Here is a 27,061-nt window from a genome sequence, read left to right on the forward strand (position 1 = left end):
GACGCAGATTCCAACCGTGTCCACCTGGTCCTTATGGTACGTCCTGCCGCATCGATACATTGCAAGAGCGACATGGTACCGCAATGTGACGAATGTCATTCTCTGAGATAGCGACATATTCCTGCTTCTTCCTCAGTCGTATCCAGGTTGGAAGTACCGTGGGTTGAGAACGGAGTATTCAAGACTCCAAATATGCCGAACAGTAGGCCTTCTCCCAAGCATCGGGACAGGGCTCAAGTCTCTCATAATTCGAGTTCTTCCGCGAACACAAATAAAGCAGGTGTTGATGAAGGGTGCATCAATCCATATAACCCGTCGTCTCGTCCATGATGGCCGCGAAGCTCTTAGTCTCACGATGCTTCCCACTGGTCATGGGTGGGAATTGCGACATTTTGAGTCTGAAATCGTCTGACTTCTTGATCGCAGGCGCGAGATTCCTAGATATCGATCAGTCCAAGTTACCACTAATCTGAAGCATCATCGTACTTCACATCCCCACGAACGAGGTAATTGTTCCGTTCCATTGCAACGGCGAGCTCCTCTTGGTGGTTATCAAGTAGTCCAGTATTGGGCACAACGATGAGTGGGATCTGGTAGCGAAGTGCTTCGAGGATAGACCCAGATCCTATGCATCGTTAGATGAATCGACCAAATGAAATGGCTGTGCAGTACCAGCATGTGAAATAACCAAACCCTTCGACCGCTGCACCAACTGGAACTGGGTTTTGAGTCCATCTGGGTTGAAATCTATGCCATCTATGACGAGGGTCCCTTTGGACGGGTTCTCCTGTATATATGCTGAAGCGAGTTTGGAGAACTGTTTGTACACGTCCTCGGCAGATCCATATTGGACCAAGAGATGAGTAAATCCTCCTTCGCGTAGTGAATCCAGACACGTTGGACTCAGCACTGATTCAATGAGCTCGGTGAATGGCGCCGTTGCTCCGGTAGTCACGAAGCAGAGCTTCGAATCAGGCGTCCAGTTCCAAGCCATGGTGGATGCGATGGATGTCAAGATAACGAGTGATAGTAACGGGTGAGCGTGATCAGTCCATCCATCAACGGCCCTCGAGATCAGAGCCAAAAGTCGAAATCAAGTCGGCGTCAAGATGGTCACGATGCCAGGACAGCGGCGAAGGTCGGGGCCATCTTAGTTCCAATTGGTCCAACGCACGGCCACACTTTGCACCCCATCGCCAAGCCATTCCTGCATCGCGAAAAGTCGACGACAGCATCACCCGCCCAACCACATCCAATGGCGTCAATACCACGAAGACTGCTGCTGCAGTCACGCCAATGCCCCTCGCGGATACGAACGCTCGCCGCACCGAAACACACATCCGCACAATGGCAACGGCCAATATCCACAACGCCGCGGCGGTACGCCAACGAACCCACGAAAGAGGGCTCCGTAACCGCTGCGGATGCGAAGAAACCGACTGAGACTCTGGACGAGTTGGCCCCGGAATTACCTCAATCCTCGTTTTCGAACACTACGCAGTCAAAGGCATTCCAAGATATGACACCGCAAGAGCGCGAATCCGCCATGTTGGAGAACCTCCGCGTTTCCCTTGCAGAGATCGATCCGAACGTTGTCCGCGACGCCCTCCGAAAGGGTAAACGTGGTCTACCGCAAACCCAAGACTTTGGCCTGGAAACAGACGAAGACTTTGATATTGAGGAAGACGATAAGAGGAAGGTATCTACGGGATTTTGGGCTGAAGGAGAAGAGAGCATGGGACCAGACGAGGATTACTACGGCGACGACTTGACAAGTCACGGACACGGAGAGTTGGAGCAGCATCGCGAGTTGAGAGAGTACGCGCGGTTGATTGCGTGGGAGTTACCTCTCTTGAGCCGTACGTCTACCATACAATCCAACTAGACAAGAGAACGCAACATTTGTACTAACACCTCCCCAGACCTCGCCCGCCCCTTCGAACCCCCCACATCCACAACCCCCTTCCGCTTCCGCTACACCTCCTACCTCGGGGAATCGCACCCCGCCGCCAACAAAGTCGTCGTCGAGTTCTCGCCCAACGACCTCTCCGCCTCGCACTCCCTCACCGCCCAACAAGTCTCCAAAGTAATCAAACTCGCCGGACCCCGCTACAACCCCTCCACCAACATCGTCAAGCTCTCGTGCGAGAAATTCGATACCCAGGCGCAGAACAAGCGGTTCCTAGGCGAAACCCTGTCTGCCATCATTAAAGAAGCGAAGGAAGGAAAGGATACGTTTGAAGACGTGCCGTTTGATTTCAGACATCATACGCCGAAGAAACGGGCGGAGTTCCCCAAGGAATGGGTGTTGACGAAGGAGAGGAAACAATATCTGGAGGAGAAGAGGGCGAAGACGGCGTATCTTGAGGATCAGAGGAAGGGGAATGGGTTGCTGGTGGATGGGAGCAAGGTGCTTGAGACGAGCTTGCCGTTTATGAGTGAGGCGGGCAAGGCGCCGGAGACGGTTATGGTGGGGGGTGCGAGGGGGAAGCCGCTGAGGTAGTGTGGTTGAAATAAACGTTGATGTATGAATATGAAATGTTTGATTGTTGTACAGATACGCATTGGAAACAGCATCTTTCTGAGCTGTCGTGTGTGGATGATACCCATATATCCAGTTTATCTCCAGCTGTCAAAACGCCTGTTGATACAATTTCCGGGAATAATCTCCCAAGGGTATAGTTGACCCATCGTTACGCCAGTATTTCCCTATAACGCCATACCCAATTCCAACATGATTTTTGCGACGATGTTAAACGGATGTATCCATGATTCCGGTATTGAGAGGATCGACAATGCACTCGATGCCACGGCGCATGCACGTCTTACAAGGGATGGCTACGGAAGCGTTCTCAGCGTGGATCCGTACGTTGCATGTGTACGAGGTCTTGCTATCATAACTGCGCACGCAATGAGTGCATACCCCAGCTCGATAGGCCATCTCTTCTATGCGCGCTGTTAGCAGGCAGGTCAAGCAGCTTGTCCTGTGACCGCGCTGGGGCGACTCTTCTTCCTGCTGCCTTTACCCGCAGGCGTTTCGCCCTCTTCCCGCTTACGCTTTGCGGGACGGGAGCTTCCACCCTTGGGTCGGTAGGCGGTGTCGTCATCGCCACCACCAGTCTTGCGTCGTCCCTTGCCGGTTTCGGGGGCTGCTGAGTCTTCGTCATCGTGGTCGCGGGGAGCGGGTGTGCCGCCGCCGCCAATGTTTGACTCGCGTTTGACCTTGGTTGCGTTGGCCTTGCTGGTCTTTGGCGCGGCAGACTTTTCGGAGAGGTTCTCGTGATGCGCCGCGTCCTTGTCTTGCAGGAAGACTTGGGGCTGGTGCTTGCGCAGCCAGTTGTAGACGCTGTCTGGGTTGCGCACGGTGAGGTCCTTTTCGCTGAGCGGGGGCTGGGCGGATGCGAGGCGGACGGGGCGGCCCTGCTGGAGGGCCTGGTCGAAGCCGGGCTGCTCGAGGAGTTGGTCGGTAGCGAGGAGGTATTCGTCTTCGTGGGTGGGCGACATGTAGCCCGGCGCATGCTCGCTGAGGTCGATGCCCTCGACGGGGTGGTCGGGCAGGTCGGCGCGCGTCGTGTGGGGGACTTTGGCTTCAAGGCTGGCGAGCGACTTGAGCGTCTGCTGGATGGCTTGCGACGAGTGCAGTTGGTCGGCCCGTGTCGCGTACTCCTCGGGGGTAATGGTGTTGGCGGCCAGGTCATCTCTCAGCGTCTGCAGCTGCGCTTTCACCAGTTCTGGATCGGGGACGGCTTCCAGCGAGGGCACGGCAGTGTCGGCGGCGGAGAGGTTGCGCAGGTCGAAGCGCAGGCGCGGGTTGACGCGTGTCTGCTCGTTGAGCTCGAGGAGGATGTCGAGGATCTGGTCGTTGTTCTCCTGCAGGCGGCGGGCGGTGCCCATGGCCTTCCACTCCTGCTTGATGAGGGAGTCGCTGTCGTTCATGGCCTCTTCGAACCTGATACGCATCTTACGGTATTTTCGTCTTTTATGCAAATTAGCTGGGGACTGCATTTAATCCGTCGGCGCGTCATACCTCCACGAGCGCTTGACGGGCTTCTGCGTCGCATCGGGTGCATCGACGGGCGGTGCATCGTGGGCGAGGGCGTTGGGCTCCATCGGGGGCGGCGCTTCCGAGGCCATGGTGGTGAAAAGGGTGGTGGTTGGAATGTCTTTGGCGGTCGGAGGTGGTAGTGTCTGGTTCTAGAGTTGTATGGTTGCGCTCAGGGCACGGCCTCGGTGATTGCTAGGAACACGGTCTTTGGGAGCATCATGTGGACCTGCCACGCCTCCGTCTTCACGCCTGCCGACTGAGGCTTCACTCCCTCCTCCTCTGCCAACAGTTCCCTCTTCTCTGCCCGCTGCCTCGCCATATTGCTACCGTCTACACGCCCTTCTCTGCGCCAATCGCTCAACGCCAAAAGCTCGGACGCCCCGGAAGGTATTGCGTACTCAGTAAGAAGACCCTGAAAGCCCACGTCGCCGCCTTGCTCCTTTAGGACCTCACTGACATGCCATTGCCCGTGGCAGCTCGCCCATAGCCTCAGCCCGCGCACGCGATTATATATCCCCCTCTTCCACCGCCCGGCCGCCCGACGAACCCAGCAATACCGCCAAACTGTCACCCATACTCCTCAATCGCACCTCCCGCCTGAGCTTTGCTGGCGACCCGCGGTCTCGCCCATCAGACTCGCCCTCGTCCTCGTCCTACTCCAAGATGTCGCTGGATGCTGCAAAAGACGCGAGGAGGCGACGTAGCAGTAGTCTTGTCTACAAAGAGCCCCCCGAGTCTCTGGAGCAGCTGAGCGACCAGTCCGCCCTGCCCAACCTCAACGCCGAATGGGTGAATGCAAAGGGTGAGCACGAGATACCGCGCATACATATCACACGAGACAGAGATGATATGCTGCTATTCTGTATCTCAGGCTAACACCTCCAGGCGCCTGGGCTATCCACTTTGTCCTCATCTTCTTCGGCAAGATTCTGTTTGACATCATCCCCGGCATGTCGCAAGAAGCATCATGGACCCTAGTCAACCTCTCGTACGTGGCGGGATCCTACCTCATGTTCCACTACGTGCGCGGTGTGCCCTTTGACTTCAACTCGGGTGCCTACGACAACTTGAACATGTGGGAGCAGATTGACAACGGCGAACAATACACACCAGCCAAGAAGTTCCTTCTCAGCGTACCCATTGTGCTGTTTCTCGTCAGCACGCACTACACGAATTACAATCTGACGTATTTCCTCATCAACTGTTTTGCGACCATAGCAGTCGTCATTCCAAAGCTCCCCTCGGTATGCACCCCAACACTCTTCAGACGAAGCATAACTAACTTCCCCAGCTCCACAGGATACGATTCGCCTTCTTCAACAACCCACCGGACGACGCATAGCCGACAATTCCCATAATCACAACCATTGGTTTCACTGTAATTTGCATGTATTTTTAATAGCAGGCGCCTGGCATGGCCAGATTGAGTAGCATCACCGCGTGGGAGCGGCGTTGGGCATATCCATATTCAAGGGAGGCGCTGGATTCACAAAAGTAGAGGAATTGATTACCTCGCGTGCTCACGTGGAGATAGTGGCTTGACCTAGCTGCATATATCGCATTCGGGACTGGTGCATACATATGATAGGGCGATAATTCTCCGCGAACATGCACTCGCACGGCATCTCTACTGTTCTTCCTCTACTGCTCTTTCTAAACGTCCGTCACACCTAACTTTGGAATGCTTGGTAGTGTGGTTCAACATGCAAGGTGCCACCACTTCCGGCAACTACGGTCCGAGCGCAATGCCCAATCCAGCCAACCTTCGTCATCGATGCGCACCTCCATGCAGCGTGATCCTTCGCGCTCGACACCTGATCCAACGCGCCATTAATCCTGCACTTCAGGTCCCCCGTGATATTCGCCGCTCGAGGTCTTCGTGCGTGAAAATCCGCTGTCTTTCCAGCGCGCGCGTGCCTTCCTAGCGGTGTTCAGAGTTCGCCATTTACCTTCGACGTCACGGCGATCATAGAACGCCTACCCTCGCCCAAGCTTCGCAGAGACTTCAACTCACTCACCACAATTGCACGCGTGCCTCTAACCAACAGTAAAGCATCATGGTCTGGTCTCAACTCGAGCCCACAGGGCCGCACGTTACCTACGTGACCCTAACTTTCTTTCTCATCTTATACGCGCTGTTCTCGCTTATGATCCGGAACCGCCTGCATCTCTCAGAACCACCATTAGCTACGCTTTTTGGTATCGTAAGTACGGACATTTTTAAGAATGAATCTTTTTCTAACAAGACCGACAGATCGTCGGACCACGCGCTCTCAACCTCCTCAGGCCATATGAATGGGGCTTTTCCGTAAGTGTGCTCCTCACACAAACAAACAATACTAACCGTCGCAGGATGAAATTATCCAAGAACTGACGCGTCTCATCGTCGGGATTCAGTGCTTCGTAGTCGGTCTGGAGCTTCCCGCAGGCTATCTCCAAAAGAAGTGGCGCGCCTTGCTTGTTCTTCTCGGGCCTGTCATGACGTTCGGCTGGCTGATGTGCGGAATGCTCATCATGTTCCTTTTCGACACGGACTTTCAGACTGCTTTGACGATATCGGCCTGTCTCACCCCCACGGATCCTGTTCTCGCGGCTTCCGTTCTGTCCAATAGCCAGTTTAGCACCCGAGTACCCAAGCGGATTAGGGACTTGTTGAGCGCCGAGAGTGGTTGCAACGACGGCATATCCTTCCCGTTCTTGTATCTGGGGTTGAGTCTTCTTTTGAAGAACACTGCTAAGGGATTCTTCACGAAATGGTTCCTTGTTACTATTCTATACCAGTGCGTGGTCGGCGTTCTCCTCGGTATCGCCCTGGGATACATCTTCAACGGTCTGTACAGGTTCTCGCACAGCCGCGAGTGGATGGGCCGAGCCTCCTACCTCGCCTTCTACCTACTCCTGGCCATCTTCTCTATCGGACTGGCATCGGTTCTTGGAGTCGACGACTTCCTAGTGGCCTTTTTCGCAGGACGTGGCTTCGCGCACAACCAGAAGAACCCGACTGAAGGAACCGCACTACCTGTTATCATCGACTTGCTGATCAATTCGGCCTTCTTCATCTTCTTCGGCGCAATGATACCCTGGGCGAGCTTCAACGCGGTGGACGGAATTACCCCTCTCCGATTGGTTGCTTTACTCGCACTCATCCTCCTCTTCCGCAGGATTCCGATCGTTTTCACGCTTTTCAAGACGAAGATGTTGCCATCCGTAAAGACTACAACCGAAGCCCTCTTTGTCGGACATTTTGGACCAATGGGTGTCGGTGCCCTCTTCCTAGCCATCGAAGCCCGTGCGCAGCTCGAGACTGGTACATCCCTGCCACTTCCACATCCGCCTAAGGATCTGCCAGTGGAGCGGCAACGGACAGCTACTATGGTCTGGCCCCTTGTTTGCTTCATCGTGCTCGGAAGTACCATGATCCATGGTTTTAGTACTCTGGCTGTCAGCATAGGAGGCCATCTCGCGCGTCACGAGGGCGAGAGGGCTCCTTTGATTGGGGCTGAAACGGAGGGACTACATGGCATGGTTCATAACGACAGTGAGGCTGAGGACGAACAGGAATAGTACAATGTTGTGCTCGGATGAAGATCGTTTGGCATGGGATGAACGTTGGAGCTTGGTCTGGTCTGAGCTTGGGCGCCAGCACGACACTGAGAAGAACTTCAGTCAGATGACGACTACACGTCACCATTGGACTGTTGTCTCTGAGGCTAAGGTCTTCCTACTTCACAGTGTCTGGACGAATACATGGAGTACGATATACGCCAACAATGTCGTTCTACTCACAGTGCGCGCAAGAAATGTAGATGCTTACCTTGAGTATATATGATAAATCGAATACAGTCAGTCCCAGACCAGAATCTGGCCTAACAACCATGTCAACTGAGGTTTGTACAAGTCTAGGGCCGTCTGCTTCGCCGGATCTCGCTAACAGCTCAGCATCAAATGTTGCGCCTGGGATTAAGTATGATGTTGCCTGCCCGTCCCCAACACCAGATATCAACAGCTCTCCCACCATAACATCAGACGGCCTCGCTAACCTCACCCCTCTCCCCACCCAGTCGCCAAACGAGATCCAAGACCTCGATCCAAACTACCCAAATTACCGCGCAACGATCCACTACTACAGCCTCTCCCCCAGCGGCGCACTAACCCAAGAAACTCACCCCAACTCCGTATCCCGTACATCCGTGCTACTCTCCTTAGAATACTTCTACACCCTCCGCAAACACCTCACTGCTAGCCTATCCATCTTATCGACCCATCCCGATACAGCCCTTGCCGAAACCCACGAGAGTAGTAGTAGTAGTAGACGGTCGGCTACGCTAACGCCGTTGGAAAGGGCACAAAACGAGTTTTCCATGCACCACATCGCCATCAACGAGAATCTGCGCGCTGTGAATAGTGATTGGGGCTGTCACGCGTTTGGCTTACCGGATCCGCTGGCCGCGGCGAGTGATGTTAGACGTGATAGGAACTTTTTTGCGCATAGTTTTCCCACGCCGGGCGGGAAGGGGGTTCAGTTCGTGTGGGCAGTGGAAGGGAAGAGGGGGGTTTATGGGAGGTTACTGGGGTTGGTGGAGGGCGGGATTTGTGGGCTGCAGGGGCAGCTGGATGATCCGGGGATTTGGGTTTCGCCGCAGGTTATAGAAAAGGAGAGACTCGAGAGGGAGGCGCGGGAAGAGGACGAGAGGCTGGATACGGAGGGTGTGGAGCGAGACGACGATGAAGATTGTGTGGTGGAGCAGGAAGACGATGTGGAGTGCATGGAGCCGACACAGTCGACGTTCTCGCGTGTCTTCGACAGCCTAGGCGGTAATGTGGTCTTCCGGTATTGCTTTCGTTTCGGGATCGTGCGTAGAGCTGGGTGGATGTTGTTCGATTGGATGGGTGAAATACTATCGGAGGCTGACGCTGTCGCTCTACGCAGGGCTGAAGAAGGGGCGTCTGAGGAGTGTGGAGAAGGAGATGACTGGGGGAGTCAGGAGGATGAGATTGGAGATGACAGTTGTGGGAGTCAAGAGTACAGGATCGAGGACGGCGACTGCAGGAGTCAAGAGTACGAGGTTGGAGATGACGAGTGCCATGGAAGTCGTACTCTAGACGCGCATCCGCCACAGCCAGATAGTGGTTGGGGTGACCCGCAATGGTAGGAGCGAGGTGGCTCGAGAGTGCGGGGAAGAGCACGACTGGAGTAGACAGGAGTACAAGATCAAACATTACGAGTGATTTGAGAGTCCAATTACGGATGCGCATCGGTCACAGCCAGATAGTGGTTGGGGTGACCCGCAATGGTAGGAGCGAAGTGGTTCGAGCGCGTCCTCCAACTCTCCGCCAACACTGAGCTCAGGTCCTTGTGAGCGCACGCATGAAATTGCACGCAGCTTACAGGTGGCAGAAGAAAGGCACGCTTAGTCTGCCATGGTTATTGTGGTATCCTGCGCCCAAAGAGCCCTTTTGGTATCAGTCAACAGCGTGACTGGCACTTCCCGCTTGGGCTATAGCCATGTTACTCAGATGGTCCTTTACCAAGACCCAGTCACAGTCACTCCTTTACTCGCTTCGTAGATCTCGTCACTCACGCCTGATGATATTTGACTCAGGCGCAGTATAAAAGCTGCTTTCAATATGCGTACACACGACTTCATTGTGCAATACATTGAAAGACGAGAAACGAGCACCTCAACACCAGACACCAGACTCCCTGATCTTAAAAGATTCTAAGGTCTCAATCCTACCCGAAATGGCCGTCCTCACCCGCATCCAAGTCCTCGCTATCCTCGGCGTCCTCCAGACCAATCCCAATACCACAGTTGACTTTAACGATATCATAAACGCTATCGACGCTTCTGCACCAAACAGTCACTTATTACATTTCGATCAGATCCAAGGCGGCCGTCACCACGGCCGCTACAAGCTCAGTACCCAATCGGGCTTTCACACTATGGTCGGTGCGTACAAACAGAAGCTCATAAACGGCTTCGGTTCTGCGCATACGATGCGTGTCCGACCCAGCGCGACTGGCAAAAGCTGACTATTATCGATTCTGTAGGCTATTACAGGGATAACTGGCGTAGTTTCTGGATTGGGCTGCATGATGTCCCAATTCCGTATTATCTGGGCAACGTACATACCCCAGATCCGCCTCAAAGGGTGACTACCGCGGCGCCTACCTCTGCGTCTACTTCGGCGCCTGCCACGACGTCCACCTCTGCGCCTACCTCCGCGCCTCCCTAGACGAATCGTGCGGTCAAAGACCCGGAGTTGGGAGGGCAAACGGCTCGACTATCTTACTGTTACGGATTGTGGGCAGAATAGATATGGTGATGGGATGAATCTTTCCTTTCTCATGATGGACTGGTAATTGGGCTATAACAGAGTGGTGGAGTCTACTCTCATTCAATACCAAACATGACTCACACAAACGACAATCTTTTGCGCAGTGAGTGATTCTTGCTCATTTCTGAATACCACTCATTCAATTTTGTCAACAGACTCATCAGGGGTGAGAAGACGCAATTCGTGAACTTGAAGAAAGTACACACCTTTTCGATCACGCGCTAATTTGTTGCTATTGTCAAGACATGACTGTCTATTCTAGCCAGGCGTATAGCCGCACTGCTCATAATCCTTCTTCCACAAGACTTGGCCACGTGCAGTCACTCTCTCACTCACCTCGAATTCCCACATATCCACTCTTGAGACATATCCCTCCCTCCCAGTATATAAACAAGCCATGAGGAACCATGTATCCCCCTTCCATAAACACCACACTTTTGAGAACGAGAAACACAGATCAACATCATCAAATCTCTTCCCACCTTTACAGCAAACCTAAGCATACAAATCCCAACAACAATGCCAAACATCGCTTCAGATCTGATCCCCACCAAGGCCGGCCATCTCCCCGGAATCCTCACTTTCCTCAAGTCCGGTAATCAGGTTACCTTGACCGACATCAGGACCATGTTCGACCAAGTCCACCCTGGCAGCGCCGCGGATCACTTCGAGCCCTACGAAGGCGGTTACAAGCTCACTCCTCGTTCGGGCTTCGTCAATCTTATCGGTAAGTATCTATCTGGGCTGGAATAAAATGTTGATTCTGCATGAATTTCACATTACTTGGAATGCGTGTCTGAACGAGACTGACCGTGAGCTTTATCATCACCAACAGGCCACCTCAGGGACGAATGGCCAGAGTTTTGGGTTCAGATGCGCGAAAAGCCCATCCCGGAGAACTTGAGCAACATGCAAGGACCGCCTGTTCAGTAGATGTCTTCCCACCCAGGTGGATATATGGTACGGTCGAAGACGGAATATGACAAGGAAAGGGGAGCGAGACGGTTACTTTGACGGGACGTCGCAATATCCAACACAGCTGGAGCTAGTGGTTATCGTCCGGCTGGCTTTTGATGCATGTATTCACAGGTTTTGTATGCAGTAAAGTCTGCACTCCTAAAGTAGACATTCGATAAGAAATAAACCGTTTGCACTAGTAGCCTCCTCGCTACGCGATAAGTGAATGTAAGTCTAATGATTATCTGATGTATATAACAGAATAATTACAACCATAATGTGAGTGTCTTGTTGATCTTACAGTCTTGCAAAGATGTTGATAGGTGGCTCCTTACCTCCGGGGTGTTGTGCCCGATGACCTAATGTGCGCCAACCCCACTTCGCACATGGCTGCGCGCGCATCCTCCCACCACACCATCGCAGCGTATCTAGGCAAATAGAGCTTTCAGTCATCTTAGTGTTGTATCCAGTGTCCAAGTTCTTGTTGGCCAAGGTTGAGCAGGTTGGTACAATCAATGGATCTCCTTAGCATCGGCTCAGCCACCATGAGTTTGGGATCATGTGTTGCGAGGCTGTATTGCTGCCTTGAGGTTGATAGGTAGTATTGATCTTGAGCACACCATCACATGGAAATCCTATTCTCAGAGCGTAAGCGCTAGTCAGAGAACAAGTCTTCGATAGTGGCTTTTGATGGAATCCGTTTCTTATTCACTTCTTTCCTCTCTTTACCGCGCTTAGACATACGAGCTTCTCGCCCTCTTTTAGTTTCCTGCTCATCTTCTATGTAAGTTGGTAGTGCAGCTAGGTTTTTTATTAACAACTACTCACATCCTAACAGCATCAGACCAACTCGTCCAGTGATTGCCATGACACTACCGACTGGTCTCGTCGCTGAAAGCGAGATGAAGAGAATACGCGAATGCGCAACAGAAAACGAAACCCTAGCTCGCTGCTGGGACAAACCGCATGTCGCTCTGGTATCAATGGAGTGGGCTCCGTCTGGTCTGGCCTATTGCTGGAACGGCTGGATATCCTGTAACGAGGCGAGGGGCTACTGGAAGCAAGTAGAAGCGATGCGAGTCTTGTCTGTGGAAATCACCACCCCAGCATCCCCAGCAGTATCGAGCACTGAGGACCAAAGCGACGATGGACAGAACAAAGCGCACGAGTACCGATTCTGGGTACCGCCCAAATGGAACGGGAGACCAAACGTTCCCCAATCCAGCTTTGTATCGACCAATAAGGCCGTCGCGGGTCTCGAAAAGATGTTCCGTGACTTGTCATCAACGTATCCGACAATCTGCGTCTGTTTCCATCGACCGACTTTGACACGGCAGGGTCTAGCCGACATTGGATTCAAGCTACCAAAAGGCACCATTCTTGTCGACATGATCAAGGTACTAGAGTACCAGTCTAGATTTCGAGACATGCCTCCAAAGGTCAAACGCTACATCAATAGTTGCCTGAATGTTGACATGCGCGACGGGGTACGTTTTGGAGAGAGATTCGACGCAAGCGACAGTGACGCACTTGCATCCGACTTCAATAAACACGCGCCAAAATATGGCCAAACCGACGAGTGGCGTGAGATCATCCGTAAGAAAGAAGACCTTCCGGCTGGTACTTTGTTGAAGATTCTTGGGCCCGAGGCAGAAGCCCACCTGCGGCAGATTAAAAAGATAGAGAAGATGTACACACTAGAGAGGGATGGGCGCTGGGAAATCGACGAGGCAAAGCAAGCAAAGGAGGATTACCAGAAGCAGCTTGCTATGCTACGCCAACAGACAATTGAGTAGCTCTGAGATCCAGAGCTTCACGAGGAGGGGCCATCACGTAAGTTCTGATGCGAGAGAGTTGCTGGACTCGAATAGGTGTGAGATGGAGATGTGACACTTCCAAGGTTTTTCTCGCCTCAGGTGGGGCCGAAGTCGTTGATTGGCCGGCTTTACGCGCAGTCAGGGGCCGACGCCAACATCTTGAGAGAAGTTGCCCGGTGCTACCTTTACATCACTTCTCTGTCTTTCGCGCTCGAGCCCGAGGGGTCTTTTCGCGAGGGTACTTTGGTTGTGTACATTGGGGGGGAGATATTCGGTAACGGTGGTTACCTTTACATCACTTTGTGATATCAGCAAGTCGCTGATTAGCCAGCTATACGCTTCCACCATTCAATTCATCTCACTACAAATGATGTGTGTTCGACGCGTGACACAGCCTGATGCTAAGCCGACAGCGAAGTTCAGTGTCGGCCTGATTATTTGCTAGCGAAATCTAGATTTACGAAACCAAACAGTACAGGACCTTGAACTTGTGACTGCTGCTCGTCCCCCAGGCACTTCAAGGAGCGCATTTACTCCCACACAGAACCGGCCAACACTCAGAACAATCAGGGTCCGGCTCCGGCTCGTCCTTGTGGTTCTCGCAATCCGCGCTCTTGTATTCGACAACACGCTCGTAAATCATGTGTTCGGGCCCTTGGTTCTCTGCACAATCGCATCCATCTTCGTTCGAATTGCCACCGCAGTCTTGTTCATAATGGTCAAGAGCTTTCTGATCGTCAATCAATGCGACGACGTATATGCGCTCTCTCGTATCCGCATTGAACTCTTGATACAGCACCATGTTGACGAACGGCTTGTTGATGATGGAGAATGAGTCGCTACCGTCGTGGGCAGATTGAAGGTTTTCGAAGGCGGTGCGACCGATCTGGATCTCGGGGTGTGCTGATAGGAAAGCATCCAGTTTTGAGGGTTGGCTCTCCTGGGTTGGAGCGACAGCCATCGTGGGTTCCGATCGTTGGGTGTCGGTCATGTTTTGAGATGAAGATATGGCGATAGTTGTATGCTTGGTCAGGGCGGTATTGTGAGAGTAGGTTCACTGGAACGAGCAAAACACCTAGTCGGTAAGAGTCACCTATTCAACGCTGAACGCCTCGCCTTCTCTTTCGGAAGCTCGGTTAGCTCTGCGACCTGGAGCCTAACGCGCATGCTTTTGCTTCGCCCTGCGGATGTACCTAGTCACATAATTCGGACTCAGCCAAATTGTACACCGTTTCGATACTTTCAGGGTTTTACGGCCAAAGGAAGGTAGCTCGGCTTCATGCGGACGTTGGTGGGCTTGGAGAGGTCAGCGCTAGTCCTGTTATAGCAGTGGTGGCTCAATGATGTTGCTGCCTGCGCGAGCGTAACTGTAGCCAATCGTTGGTCTCCTGCATGGCCGAGATCAATGTCTTTAGCAACGCGAGGACCGACATACAGTATGCATCACATATAAGCACTCAGGGAATACTAATTCTTTGTATTGCTCATATTCAACCCCTTCTGCTACTACCAAACTCACCATCATCATGGTATTCATTCCGCCTCCCTTCAATGTCACATGCCTCACAGCATATCTTCTGGCTCCGTTGAACGACAACGAGCTCGCAAAAGTCAAGGCAGAATTTGAACTCGGCGCCTGCTCTCGATTCCAGCCATTGCTCGAGCTCAAGATCATAAGACCTCCCGATGATTATATCGGCAAATCCCATCAATATATGCGCGCCAAAGAAAACGAAGCAGGCCGAGAATCCCCATTCGTCGTCATTGACGAAAACGCAGTGAAGAGGGGTGCAGTCTGGTACGTGGATGCCTTTGCCGACGACGAAATGGTGGAAGAGGGACAAGCAGAAAGTACACAAGTGGTCGTGAAGCTCCTTGTGAAGACGGAATGCCTGGCTCTGACGTACATCAACTACGAGATTGCCAATATCGACATCGACGAGGATCTGGACAATGCTGAAGTGGAGCGACCGCTGAAGAACGATTTCTTCCAGCCGTTGGTATCGGATTGTGGTGGAATGGATATGAGAGAGCAACAGCGTGATCAAGACGTGGAGGTGACGGCTGAACCAGGAGAGTCTGAGGAGACTAGGGAGAAAGCTTTGCTGGAGAACTTCTCTCCCCAGCCAGATAAACTCGGGAAGCTCAAAGATGAGATTGCGCGGGCTGCTGGTCTACTCGCAGCGTGGACTTTTTTTGATGAGGCGCAGCTCGTGGATATGTCTGATGGCTCACAGAAGACGTTTCCGGCGGGAAGTGTTGTACTTCAGCAAAAGTACGATCCAGATTTCCCGTGGCCGGAGTACAAGTGGCCAGAGGGAACATTGTAGCCGCATATGGCGACAGATTTGGACATGAGTTGTCTCCGATTAAATGACTAGCTGGTGATTAGCTGTGAACCAAAAACACCAAACCAGACCATGATTAGAAAATGGCGTCTTCAAAAGTGGGCTCTAACAACGAAATACCACCCACGCACAGCAACCTCCCCGCCGTCTGATAAGTGAACACGAGCCGGATAATTTTCCGACATACACAACAAACAAACAGCGACATAGATACGATTATCTCGTCGATCCGATAAATACTGACAAAGCCATGTACATACCTAGGTACCTTCCTGATCGAGACTAGTCGCAAACGTACCACCACTTATCCCCGCGCAACACCCGATAACCAAGACACACCAAGACTCTAACCATCAACCAAGCATCAGCATGGCGGGCAAGAATTGGGGAAAGCAGACGCCTGTTCCAGTTCCGTCGAAGCAGTATAGTCGCTCTTACTACCGTCAATTCGTTGGAAGCGCGTTGTTTTGCTTAGCGGGTTTGGCTTTCTTACGTCATGTCACCTTTCCTGTATCATCGCCATGGCAGCTTCCATCCCGTGCAGGCGATGCCGGTTCGAAAGCGCAATGTCCGCAGGTCGAACCCCTGTTCCCAACGAGGAAGACGAAAGAGTTGGATGAGATGGAGAGTTACCTGACGTCCGATGCTTTCCGAGACGTCGCCATCGAGCGCCTATCAGGCGCCGTCAAGATCCCCACGCAAAGCTACGACGACATGGGCGAGATTGGATCGGATCCGCGCTGGGACATTATGTACTCTTTTGCCGACTACCTTGAGAAGACTTTCCCGTTGACGCACGCGACATTGCAGCTGGACAAGGTTAATACGCATGGCTTGCTGTATACGTGGGCTGGCACGGATGCGAGCTTGAAGCCTAATCTGCTCATGGCGCATCAGGACGTTGTGCCTGTTCCGGATTCTACGGTCAAGCAATGGACGTATCCCCCGTTTTCTGGTCATTACGATGGGAAGTTTGTTTGGGGTAGGGGTGCAAGTGATTGCAAGAACCAGTTGTTGGCTATTTTGAACAGCGTTGAGGCGTTGATTTCTGCTGGGTTTACTCCTCAGCGGACATTGATCTTGTCGTTTGGCTTCGATGAGGAGATCTCTGGTCGAGAAGGCGCAGGACATCTCTCAGAGTACCTATTAAAGAAGCTCGGCCACAACTCCATCGCCGCCATCATCGACGAAGGCGCCGTAAACGTCGAAAGCTGGGGCGCAAACTTCGCCATCCCCGGTGTCGCCGAGAAAGGCTACGTCGACGTCGACATCGTGGTGCGCATGCCCGGCGGCCACAGCAGTATCCCACCCGCACACAATGGCATCGGCGTAGCCAGCGAGCTCATCACCCTAATCGAAGCAAACGCCTACGAGCCCCATCTCGCAGACGAGAACCCATACCTGGGCCTCCTCCAATGCGGCGCCTCCCACGCGCCAGACTTCCCGCACCACCTCGGCAAACTCCTAGACAAGCGCTCCAAACGCAGTCTAACATGCTCCAAGAAGTCCTCAAAAGATGCCCTGGCGCTCGAAGCAGCAAAAGCAGGCCCCGGCATAAAATACCTCTTCACAACCTCCGTAGCCGTCGACATAATCCACGGCGGCGTAAAAACAAACGCCCTGCCCGAGCGAACCCAAATCACAGTAAACCACCGCATAAACGTCGGTTCCAGCTCCTCAGCCGTGAAGACGCACATCGCGTCCCTCGCCGCCCAAGTAGCCCAAAAACACAACCTCACCCTCCACGCCTTCAACGGCACCGAGACACCCTCGAGCATAACGCTCTCCCACGGCCCCACCATGCTAGAACCCGCGCCCGTAACACCCACATCCTTGAAATCAATCTCACACTCCAACAAAACCGCAACGCCCTACCAGATCCTGTCCGGCACAACCCGTGCCCTTTACGGCAAAGATTTGCTTGTGAGCCCTGGTATCATGACTGGAAACACGGATACGCGCTACTATTGGGATTTGAGCGAGAATATCTTTCGGTATGGACCTGGTTGGGATAGGGAGCAGGTTGGGCTGGGCAATATTCATACGGTGGATGAGAGGGTGGGGGTGCAGGCGCATTTGGATACGGTCATGTGGATGTGGGGGTGGATTAGGAATATGGATGAGGCGGTTTTGTGAGGATATTCGGTGGTAGTTCTGGAGAAATGGGAGATGAGAGATAGATGGGGATGGTTGGAAGGGGGTTGGAATGGCTTGTACTGAGATAGCAGTAAGGAATAGTAGTGGCAAGAGCACGAAGTCAACAGTTTGATACCCTCACGCCTTTGAGACAGAGAGCATCGGTAAATGTGTTTGATTGAAAAGATCCATTCTTTCATCAAAAGCTCTATACATTATGGTATAAATGTGGAACAAGGATGTACCACTCTCGACAGATACCTTCCGAAAGCGGTCCAAGTATCTTCCGAGAGTGGTACAGTCTCATTCACACCTATACCATAATGAACACCGCTTCGATGAACATGATGATAATTTTGTCTCTCTCTCTCTCTCCCTCTCCTCTTCCAACAGCAGCTATGCTACGTTCTCGTCTTCTGCCATGAAATGCTCAGCTGGACCCAACGCCAAAAGTGTATGTACACGCAACAAAGCGCTCATAAGACGCATCTAGCAAAGTAAAGAGATAAAGCCATGATATCATATCAAATCCCATCTGCAGGCACACATTGTGCCTACAACCATCCAATCAAAAAAGAAAGAGGAAAGCTCAGCCGCTGACGTCGATGGAGGGAACCCGGTCGACCGCTCGATTGTAACATAAGGAGAAAGTAACATCGAAGTGGAAATCCGCTAGTCAGTCTGTCAAAAGAGTAAGAAAGGTATGTCGGAACCGAAAAACAACCGTCTAGTGCTTGGGGCAGCAGCATACGTGTGGACCACTCTCGATGACCTCCTTGGTGGCTTGGTCTTCGTACTTCTTGAAGTTCTCCATGAAGAGCTTGCCGAGCTTCTCGACTTCGCCCTTGAAGTCGGCGGTGCCGTTCCATGACTTTGCGGGGTTGAGGAGCTCGTCGGGGACGTTGGGGCAGGTCTTGGGGACGGAGAGGCCGAAGGTTTCGTAGGTCTCGTATTCGACGTTGGCGAGTTCGCCGGAGTGGATGGCGTCGAGGATGGCGCGGGTGTACTTGAGGGGGCAGCGCTGTGGAAATAGTTAGCATGTGTTTTGAATGGATATTGTTGCAGGATTGTCTTACCTTGCCACCGGTGGTAGCACCGGCACCGACCCAGCCGGTGTTGAGGAGCCAGGCATTGGCGCCGTGTTGTTGGATCTTCTCCGCGAGCATCTTGGCGTAGCGCATAGGGTGGAGAGCGAGGAAGGGCTGAGCGAAGCAAGAAGAGAAGGTAGCCTGGGGCTCGGTGATACCCTGCTCAGTACCGGCCATCTTGGAGGTGTAACCGGAGATGAAGTGGTACATGGTCTGCTCGGGGCTGAGCTTGGAAATGGGAGGAAGGACACCGCGGGCATCGCAGGTGAGGAGAACAATGTTCTTGGGGTGGCCTTCTGAGATGCAGGGGATCTTTGTGTTTTCAATGTATTCGATGGGGTAGGCGCAGCGAGTGTTCTCGGTCAGGGTGTCGTCGTCGTAGTCAACAACACGGGTTACTGGGTCGAAGACAACGTTCTCCAGAATGGATCCGAAGCGGATAGCGCCGTAGATATCTGGCTCCTTCTCGGCAGAGAGACCGATGCACTTGGCGTAGCAGCCACCCTCGATGTTGAAGACACCAGTGTCGCTCCAGCAGTGCTCGTCATCACCGATCAAGGCGCGCTTGGGGTCGGCAGACAAGGTGGTCTTGCCAGTTCCGGAAAGACCGAAGAAAACGGTGACGTCGCCGTTCTTGATACCCTCGTTTGCGGAAGAGTGAAGAGTCAGGACGTTGTGCTTGACAGGCATCTCGTAGTAGAGCACAGTGAAGATGCCCTTCTGCAGAGGTGGAGGTACGAAGTCAGCATTTGTCTCACATGCACTTCGTACACTTGGGAACTAACCTTCATCTCTCCTGCGTACTCAGTACCGAGGATAACCATCTCCTTATCGGCGAAGTTGAGGGCGACGGATGTTGACGAGGTCATACCGCTGGTATACCTGTTGGCAGGGAAAGCACCGGCATTGTAGATAGTGTAGTCAGGCTCAAAGTGTTCCAGCTCTTCCCTTGAAGGGCGGATCAACATGTTGCGCATGAAGAGAGCATGGTAGGCGCGAGCGCAGACGACACGAACGCGAATCCGGTAGCGCTTGTCCCAGCCGGCGAAGCCATCGACGACGTAGATGCGGTTCCTGGTGTTGAGGTAGTCGATGGCACGCTCACGGTTGATACGCCAGACCTGGATGGGATGTCAGCAGGAGCTCAAGATGCGCACGTGATAGTATTCCAGATGGATCGATGGAAGTTGATCCGGCATGCAGGCGCGATGCGGGGCAGCCGAGCCCCAGAACCGCGCCACGTGCAGGGATGCGAACTCCATCGGGTATGCGCCTAGCGTACATGACGTCTGCCGCCAAAATTTCACAAGCCAATTCCGCGGTTTGACGTAGGCAAAAGTTTAATGCGTAGGAAATGCGGAGAAGACTTACGTCGGCCTTCATCGGCTTGTTGACTGGACCCCACCAGACGTCGTCTTTTGACGAGTCCTCCTCGACGATGCGCTTGTCCGAGGGTGAGCGGCCGGTCTTGGCTCCTGAGTATGCTGAGAGAGCGCCTGAGGCTGTGATGGCTGAGCCGGTCTCGTATACGAGCGCATCTTCGTAGAGGGCAGCGACTGAAGGGTTGGCGATCTGGCATGGTTAGTATTTGAGTTGAGGTTTGTACGCCCAGGTAAGCTTACAATGGCTACACGGTCATAGTCGATGTGTGCCTTGTCGTGGAGGGACTCTTCAATCTCCGTGTGTTCCTTGTTCGGCCTTAAGATAGTTGTTAGTTTTGTCCAACCCAATTGACCTGAGCCTGAGAAAGGATGGCACTCACGCAACGCCGGAAGGGTGGAGATTAGTCTTGTTGACGCTTTGAGAAACCATGGTGTAGGATATGAGTGGAGAGATGGAAGAGGAATGGAAATTAGAACGCTGTTGTTTTGACACCTGTTGACGGGCAAAGTCTTGGGCCAAAGGAGCTGGGGATGCAGTTCTAACAACGGGGTCCGAGGCAGCTTTAATACCACTCGAAGCCATTCTGACGACGTCGTCTGCGCTCAGGCTGGCACTGCTGGGCCGGGGACAAGCTAGCGCTACTGTCGCTGATTGGGTAATGGCGCGTGTTTGGGTAGTGGGAGTGCCGGTCGGCTCACGAGGGACGAAAATAACGCGGAGCTGGGCACGAGGGCTGGGTGACTTCGGAAGGAGCGCCCGGCAAGTGTAACCACGACACCCAGCTTTATGGCTGCCAAAGCTTAGGCCGACGACGCGCATGGAATGGCAAATTCTATTCTTCTCTAACTAGGACTAAGATGAGGTCTGCGGTCACGGTTGTGTCATGGTCGACGACTTTTCGCAGTACCGGAGCCCTCGTGACGATTGCTACAGCTGCGTGAACGGCAATGCGCGCGTCGGTATTGGCTGGAGGGGCTGATCGCACTTACCCCACATTCACGCTCGCTGCAAGCGGTAAAGGCTCAACGACCTTTCGTCATTGTTTCATTGGGCCACATTACGAACACTTCGGCTATAACGACCCTTGGCCTATTTTTCGCCGGAGAAGCTGTGCTATTGATTGTAGACCTCGGTATGGTTTAGGAGGGTGACTAAAGCGGCCCTGAACGAACAGTACGAAATGCCTCATACCACAATCAGTACATGCGCGTCGATATTGCGCATCGCGATAATCAATAGTCGACAGCATAGCTCGGCCACAGGAGGCGGTGCAAAGATACCACAGTTCCGGTTCCAGCTCGTGTGCAGTTTGCGATCCACACAGACCCCTGCACTATGATGGAACGCCGTTCGGCTTAGTGCTTCGATTTCACGATGCACAAATCAAGGGCCTCGGACGGGCGGCGCTGCCCATCGGAAAAGCTGAGGCATTTCGATGCTTCTCACGATGCCTTGTTAACCCGATACCTGCAAGATTGGGTTTGCATGTGTCAAAGTGCCGAGCATCTCGTGTGAGCGGTCTTGTTAATCGCGCATGGCTCGACAGCTACAACAGAGACCAGCACATCCATGATACTTCACACGTCAAATGCACAGTGGAAGCTACTGCACTTTCTACACATGACAGCTGCGCTGTCAAAATTACTATTAATGCTACACCGCTGGCTATACGGGTGACTATGGTGGACGCTAGAACCAAGCCTGTACGTACAGAGAAACTCTAGCACATGCTCTAGATCCCCAAGAGGCATTTCGCGGGGAATGCACGAGGCGGAAATGAGCCCCACAGTGCGCTGGGATGGGCCGTCCCAAAGCTGCGTCTCCCAGCCTTGCGCGTTCCGGCCGCGGGCAGGCTAGGAGTTTTCCGGAACCCGCGTCTTCGCAGTCGACGTCGAAGCATGTCGCTGCACACTGTGCCGAGTATCTGGTATCTTTGAAATCTCTGTATCAAGCTGCATCACCGCTCTGCTTTTGCTTTGCCTCTTTCTTTTGTTTGCGCGCGGCCGGGTTGAAGAAAGACTTGATCTGGCGTAGGCCGCCCAAGTACAGCCAAGTGCAGATGAAGACGACGGAAAAGTTGAAGAAAATATACGCCCACATAATGCCGAAGTCACGCCATATGTACTGCGGGAAAACGTTGAAGGATGCCAGGAAGGCTTCTCCAGTTGCGTACTGACAGAACCCACAGTTCCCGTCCGGCTGGGCTTCGACGTAACCCCCTGCTTGCTGCGCGAATTGGCCGGCGTACGTCTGACAGTCTTGGCCAGGTGGGGGTGGAAAGATCGCCATCTCTTTAGTCTCGCATCGGATGGTTTGACCTTGGACGAGTAGCGCAAGGAATCCTTCAAGCAGGTACTTGAAGGGAGTAAGCCAATACATCCAGCTTTGCCTGCGCTCGTAGTTAGTACATATTTCACATCGATCTGTAGATATTCCTTACCAGAACGAGGGTAGCGCATTGTATGGCACGACCACACCGCAGAAGGATACGATGAACGTAAAGAATAACGGCACAAGTAGCGACGCGAGCAGCTCGTTGGGAGAGAAAGACGCAATAGCCTGTCCAAAGCCCAGGTAGAAGACCTCGAACAGCATAACGAAGAGCCAAACACTAGCCGCGGTATACGTGTCGCGAGGGAAGCCAGGCGGGAAGTACCAGCAGCACCAGTAAATAGTTCCAGCAATGATTCGGTAAGGCAGCTCGCTGAGTATCGTACCCCAAACCATGGCAGTCCAAGAGTAGATCTTAGCACTGCCTTCGCGGGACTCGTAGATGCCGCGCACACTGAGGAAGCGAGGCTGCAGTTGCTGGATCAGGGGAGGTGCGATGGTGAGGGTCATGAAGATGGAGAAGAGTCGGGATTGCATGTCGATTTGGCTGTTTCCGAGGTTCCAGAAGGTGAAGCCGTTGAATAACCCAGTGATTATATGAAGCATGACCATACCTTGAACGTAGGGGGGATCCCGCCAGATGGCTACGAAGCTTCGTTTGACAACTGTAAGCCATTGCTGAGGGTATGACATGGCGTATTCTCGGTCATCGCGAGCCTCGTCGTTCTTGGATGCATCGCGCCTGCTGGAGGTGATATCCTGGATCTCCTTGCCGAGCTTCTCGTTTTCTGAGCTCTTCTCCCAGACGTCACCCCAATCTTGGCCCTTATAGTCGGGGTTACCGGCACCAATAGCTTCCAACATGTACTCAGCAGGGTTGGTGTGCGGGGGACATTTGTCGGCGCCATTGGCTTCGAGGTACTTGATGAGGTTCTGGGAGTCGTGGCCTAGATCACCGAAGTAAACTGCACGGCCGCCGGATTTGAGAAGTAATAGCTGGTCGAAGTGCTCGAAGAGGACCGCGCTGGGTTGATGGATCGTGCAGAGGATTGCTTGGCCAGCGTCCGCAAGCTGCAGCCCAGTTAGTCAGTCGTCCTAGAATGTCGAGATTGGTGGACTTACCTTGCGCAAGAAGCGAACAATGTTGAAAGCAGCACCAGAGTCAAGGCCGGAAGTAGGTTCATCAAGGAACATGAGCAGTTCAGGTTTGCTTGCAAGCTCCACGCCAATGGTAAGACGCTTCCTCTGTTCTTGGTTGAGTCCATTTCCAGCTGTACCGATAGCTGCACCAGCGATGTCGCGCATTTCAAGAAGATCGATAATCTTCTCGACGTAGTCGTACTTCTCCTGGATGGGTACTTCCTTCGGTTGCCTCAACCGCGCTGAGAATTGAAGTGCCTCGCGTACTGTCGCTGTAGATTCGTGTACATCCATCTGCTCTGCGAAACCGGTCGAACGCTGGAAGGATTGCGGAAGTGGCTTTCCATCGACCAGGAAGTCTCCACGAACAACGCCAAAGTCAATGCGCTGGGCAAGGGTGTTTAGCAATGTCGTCTTACCGGCACCCGATGCACCCATCAGCGCAGTAAGCTTGCCGGGCCTAACGAAGCCCTGAACGCCCTTGAGTAATGTTCTCTCGCCCTTCTCGTATGGGATGGTGTAGGTGATGTCTTGGAATGTGAAGATTGTCTCATTCTTTGCCACACCTTCTGCCGTCTTGTCGGAGTCTTCGTTGTCGCTGGAGTGTTTCTCGGTGATCGGCTCGCCATTGCCAGCTTCCTCATCCTTAGGTAAGGTCTTGGTCTCCATCTCTCTCTCAACGGTCTTGGGTACTTGGCCGCGCTTGTAGATAGTGACAGCTCCTCCGCCTTTGTTGGGCTTCTGGATTTCCATACCGAAAGCAGTTAGCGCCACGAAGAAGAGGAAGAAGGCACAGATGAAACCAAAGTTGCGCCAGAGATGCGATCTGCTGTATCCAAAGGCCGCAGAGATGTAATCCGGACCGGCTACTGTAAGCGACCCAGGCCTATTGCCTTGAATGGCGCAAGACTGATACTGCTCCTGGGCACCAGGAATCTGCGGCGCGATGAACGGGGGTACACACTGGATCTCGAGGTTGTAGAACTCGTTCGCTAGGAGACCTTCGAAGCCGTATTGAATCGGGTTGATCCAACGTAGCCACGAAAACCAGGGATGCATCTTCGCCGGAGGGATCAAATAGCCGGTGTATACGACAAGCGCCTGGATTGCAACACCCGTAATCCGAGTTGCAACGTCCAAGGACCCTACCAAGGCACCAATAGCTCTGAAGAAAGCGTACATGGTCATTGTGATGATCCAGAGGAAGAGCAGTGAGATAAAGAACTGCGATGCTGTCCGCGACAAATTGGCCATGAAGTATACAACAATGTCGAAAATGAACACCTGAACCAAGACAAGGGGCATGTCGATGAGGGTCTGCGCAATAGCGTAGGCGGCCGGTCGGTAGAAGGAGAAGGTCTTGTGCTTCAGTAGAATGGGTCGGGATTCGAAAGCGGACGTAAGCTCAGCGAGAGCGAGAAGGGCGTTGAAAAGCAGCATGAAGAAGATTACACCACCTCGCGGAAACACACCCTGAGCCGTGTTTGGAAGGTTGTAGAACAACGACCCGACGATAAGGGCCTGGAAGAAAATGCCACCCCATTTGCCAATAAGAGATTGCGGGTCTCCCACCATGACGCGAAATTGGCGGTCTGTACAGGCGACGACTTGAGCAGGGAACGAAATGGTGAAGTTCTTCTTCTTGGTAGCTTTAGTTCGTGCCTGGTGACGTTCTTCAGCCTGCTTCTTGGTCTCCTTGTCGAACTCATCGATCTCAGCCAGGTTGTCATTGGCTTGCTCGCTGCTGGCAAATGCTTCTCCAAAAGCTGCACCAGTGCGAGGAATGCGATCTTCCCAGCCTTCCTTGATCTGTCGCTCGTGATCATCGGTTACGGACGTCAAGAAATCACTGGTGGTCCAGCGCTCGGGTTTGACAAAGCCGAGATTCTTGAAATACTCCGCGGCCTTCTCAGTGGGCCCAAAGTAGCAGCAGCGGCCTTCGTGAATTAAAAGAACCTTGTCGAAAAGGTCGTACAAAGACTCGCCTGCCTGGTAAAGCGCTACAGCAGTCGAGATTTGAGCCATGTTCGTAAGAGATCGCAGACTCTGAACGTATTCGAGAGCGGTGCTCGCATCGAGACCTTTAGTCGAGTTGTCCCAGGACTGTACTGATGCCTTGGTCACCATGGCCTCCGCGATCGAAACACGCTTCTTCTCACCACCAGACACACCACGAATCAGTTCGTTGCCAACCTTTGTACCCAGGGTGTGCTCAATCCAGAAAAGCTTGGTGACTACACGAAGGAACTCGTTGACATAGTCGTTGCGGGACTCGCCTTCCTTTCGTGACTCTTTGCCAGGTGTCCTTGTCTTCAAAGCGAACCTAAGTGTGTCTTTGACCTTAAGCGTCGCATAGTGAAGGTCCTCTTCGGGGTTGTAAAGCACCTCCGAACGATACTTCTTGCCCATCTCGTCTGCGTCAGTGCCGCCATACGAGACGTCGCCTGTGATCTCTTCGTAGCCGTATCGTTGGTTGCCGATCATCTTGAGGAACGTTGAGCAACCTGCTCCGGGTCTGCCGAGAACAAGCACCATCTCGCCAGGTCTTATGCAACCAGAAAAGTCGTCGAGAAGGGTGCGGATCGGGGGCTTGCCGCCTGCCTTGCGTGGCCCCTTGGTGAGGAGGTTCTTGAAGAATCTCACGGGGTCTAGGAAAAGACTTCCAACACTCGGCTGCAATGCCGCCCCAATACCCATGCCCTTCACGGTCAAGTGCTTGAAGATTACACCTTGATGTCGCGTCTTTTCCTCTTCTGATGCTTCCTGCCTGGTGTGTCCGAACATCTTTCCCATGAGCTTGTTGATCTCGTCCTCTTCCTCTTGGCTTCGTCCTGTCGCACTGGTATTTGTTTTGCTGAGGCCATTGGCCTGGCTTGTTCTTCGCCTGGACAACGCGCGGAACAGGTCGTCTTCGGTCATGGGTTTGGAGTTCTTCGACTGGAGGCCGGGCCTCTTGGCGGATTCGGTACGCTTCTCAGACGGCTCCTCTGCCTCATGCTCTGAGTCTGAAGAATCATCGTGGAGAACTACGTGCTCCTCGACTGGGCCTCCTGATGTCGTCTTCTGCAGGTAGTCGTTGCTTGGGATAGTCTGAGTTGCAGATTCATCGCTGGATACATGTTCGGAAGCTGAATGTTGTATTGCGGCATCTGAGGAAGGTCGAACATCTGGCGATGGTACCGCCGTGGAATTGCTTGAAGCTGAGAATAACCCTGAGCCTTCTGCACCGTAGTAGCTCCGGCTACTGGTGTGTAAGGCGTTGGAGATGAAAGTGTTGTGCGTAGTCGTATTACTCGAGGTAACAGACGCGTCCGAAGTAACATGTGATTGTTGTTCCGACGCGTCTTGTGTATGTTGTTGATCGGAATCCCGGAACGTTCCTGCCTCGTTGGAAGCCATCGCGAATATATCCACAGCCTAGGAAGGCCAACGAATAGTAGTATGCGCCGTGAAACTACTACGAGAATAATCGCTTTC

At 53.1% G+C, this 27,061-nt stretch overlaps 12 protein-coding genes across 12 annotated transcripts; 7 read left to right on the top strand and 5 right to left on the bottom strand.

Moving 5' to 3' along the window:
• Positions 1-298: 298 nt before the first annotated feature.
• Positions 299-994, bottom strand: J4E84_006976 (uncharacterized protein; the record flags this gene model as incomplete). Its single annotated transcript, XM_049389563.1, has 3 exons — positions 299-437; positions 487-625; positions 694-994. The coding sequence occupies 3 exons, from the start codon at positions 992-994 to the stop codon at positions 299-301; spliced, it is 579 nt and encodes a 192-aa protein (XP_049242756.1).
• Positions 995-1,255: 261 nt separating this feature from the next.
• Positions 1,256-2,503, top strand: J4E84_006977 (uncharacterized protein; the record flags this gene model as incomplete). The annotated part of the gene is made up of 2 exons (XM_049389564.1): positions 1,256-1,859; positions 1,923-2,503. 2 exons carry the CDS (start codon positions 1,256-1,258, stop codon positions 2,501-2,503), a joined length of 1,185 nt encoding a protein of 394 aa, XP_049242757.1.
• Positions 2,504-2,970: 467 nt separating this feature from the next.
• On the bottom strand, positions 2,971-4,134 carry J4E84_006978 (uncharacterized protein; the record flags this gene model as incomplete). Its single annotated transcript, XM_049389565.1, has 2 exons — positions 2,971-3,976; positions 4,028-4,134. 2 exons carry the CDS (start codon positions 4,132-4,134, stop codon positions 2,971-2,973), a joined length of 1,113 nt encoding a protein of 370 aa, XP_049242758.1.
• A 574-nt stretch (positions 4,135-4,708) lies between these two features.
• Positions 4,709-5,387, top strand: J4E84_006979 (uncharacterized protein; the record flags this gene model as incomplete). Its single annotated transcript, XM_049389566.1, has 3 exons — positions 4,709-4,847; positions 4,931-5,289; positions 5,337-5,387. 3 exons carry the CDS (start codon positions 4,709-4,711, stop codon positions 5,385-5,387), a joined length of 549 nt encoding a protein of 182 aa, XP_049242759.1.
• An 805-nt stretch (positions 5,388-6,192) lies between these two features.
• Positions 6,193-7,609, top strand: J4E84_006980 (uncharacterized protein; the record flags this gene model as incomplete). Its single annotated transcript, XM_049389567.1, has 3 exons — positions 6,193-6,249; positions 6,300-6,353; positions 6,398-7,609. 3 exons carry the CDS (start codon positions 6,193-6,195, stop codon positions 7,607-7,609), a joined length of 1,323 nt encoding a protein of 440 aa, XP_049242760.1.
• Positions 7,610-10,903: 3,294 nt separating this feature from the next.
• Positions 10,904-11,317, top strand: J4E84_006981 (uncharacterized protein; the record flags this gene model as incomplete). The annotated part of the gene is made up of 2 exons (XM_049389568.1): positions 10,904-11,111; positions 11,220-11,317. The coding sequence occupies 2 exons, from the start codon at positions 10,904-10,906 to the stop codon at positions 11,315-11,317; spliced, it is 306 nt and encodes a 101-aa protein (XP_049242761.1).
• A 650-nt stretch (positions 11,318-11,967) lies between these two features.
• J4E84_006982 (uncharacterized protein) lies at positions 11,968-13,137 on the top strand (the record flags this gene model as incomplete). Its single annotated transcript, XM_049389569.1, has 2 exons — positions 11,968-11,989; positions 12,200-13,137. The coding sequence occupies 2 exons, from the start codon at positions 11,968-11,970 to the stop codon at positions 13,135-13,137; spliced, it is 960 nt and encodes a 319-aa protein (XP_049242762.1).
• Positions 13,138-13,675: 538 nt separating this feature from the next.
• J4E84_006983 (uncharacterized protein) lies at positions 13,676-14,119 on the bottom strand (the record flags this gene model as incomplete). The annotated part of the gene is given in 2 exon segments (XM_049389570.1): positions 13,676-14,098; positions 14,114-14,119. 2 exon segments carry the CDS (start codon positions 14,117-14,119, stop codon positions 13,676-13,678), a joined length of 429 nt encoding a protein of 142 aa, XP_049242763.1.
• Positions 14,120-14,684: 565 nt separating this feature from the next.
• On the top strand, positions 14,685-15,488 carry J4E84_006984 (uncharacterized protein; the record flags this gene model as incomplete). Its single annotated transcript, XM_049389571.1, has 1 exon — positions 14,685-15,488. The coding sequence occupies one exon, from the start codon at positions 14,685-14,687 to the stop codon at positions 15,486-15,488; it is 804 nt and encodes a 267-aa protein (XP_049242764.1).
• A 387-nt stretch (positions 15,489-15,875) lies between these two features.
• On the top strand, positions 15,876-17,642 carry J4E84_006985 (uncharacterized protein; the record flags this gene model as incomplete). The annotated part of the gene is made up of 2 exons (XM_049389572.1): positions 15,876-15,933; positions 16,051-17,642. The coding sequence occupies 2 exons, from the start codon at positions 15,876-15,878 to the stop codon at positions 17,640-17,642; spliced, it is 1,650 nt and encodes a 549-aa protein (XP_049242765.1).
• A 727-nt stretch (positions 17,643-18,369) lies between these two features.
• J4E84_006986 (uncharacterized protein) lies at positions 18,370-20,695 on the bottom strand (the record flags this gene model as incomplete). Its single annotated transcript, XM_049389573.1, has 6 exons — positions 18,370-18,663; positions 18,719-19,450; positions 19,516-19,851; positions 20,102-20,302; positions 20,353-20,428; positions 20,493-20,695. 6 exons carry the CDS (start codon positions 20,693-20,695, stop codon positions 18,370-18,372), a joined length of 1,842 nt encoding a protein of 613 aa, XP_049242766.1.
• Positions 20,696-22,060: 1,365 nt separating this feature from the next.
• Positions 22,061-26,983, bottom strand: J4E84_006987 (uncharacterized protein; the record flags this gene model as incomplete). Its single annotated transcript, XM_049389574.1, has 3 exons — positions 22,061-22,502; positions 22,554-23,515; positions 23,567-26,983. 3 exons carry the CDS (start codon positions 26,981-26,983, stop codon positions 22,061-22,063), a joined length of 4,821 nt encoding a protein of 1,606 aa, XP_049242767.1.
• Between the last annotated feature and the right edge of the window lie 78 nt (positions 26,984-27,061).

The sequence above is a fragment of the Alternaria hordeiaustralica genome, assembly GCF_023758085.1.
Source record: "Alternaria hordeiaustralica strain BMP 2776 chromosome Unknown scaffold_14, whole genome shotgun sequence".
Classification (NCBI taxonomy): Eukaryota; Fungi; Ascomycota; class Dothideomycetes; order Pleosporales; family Pleosporaceae; genus Alternaria; species Alternaria hordeiaustralica.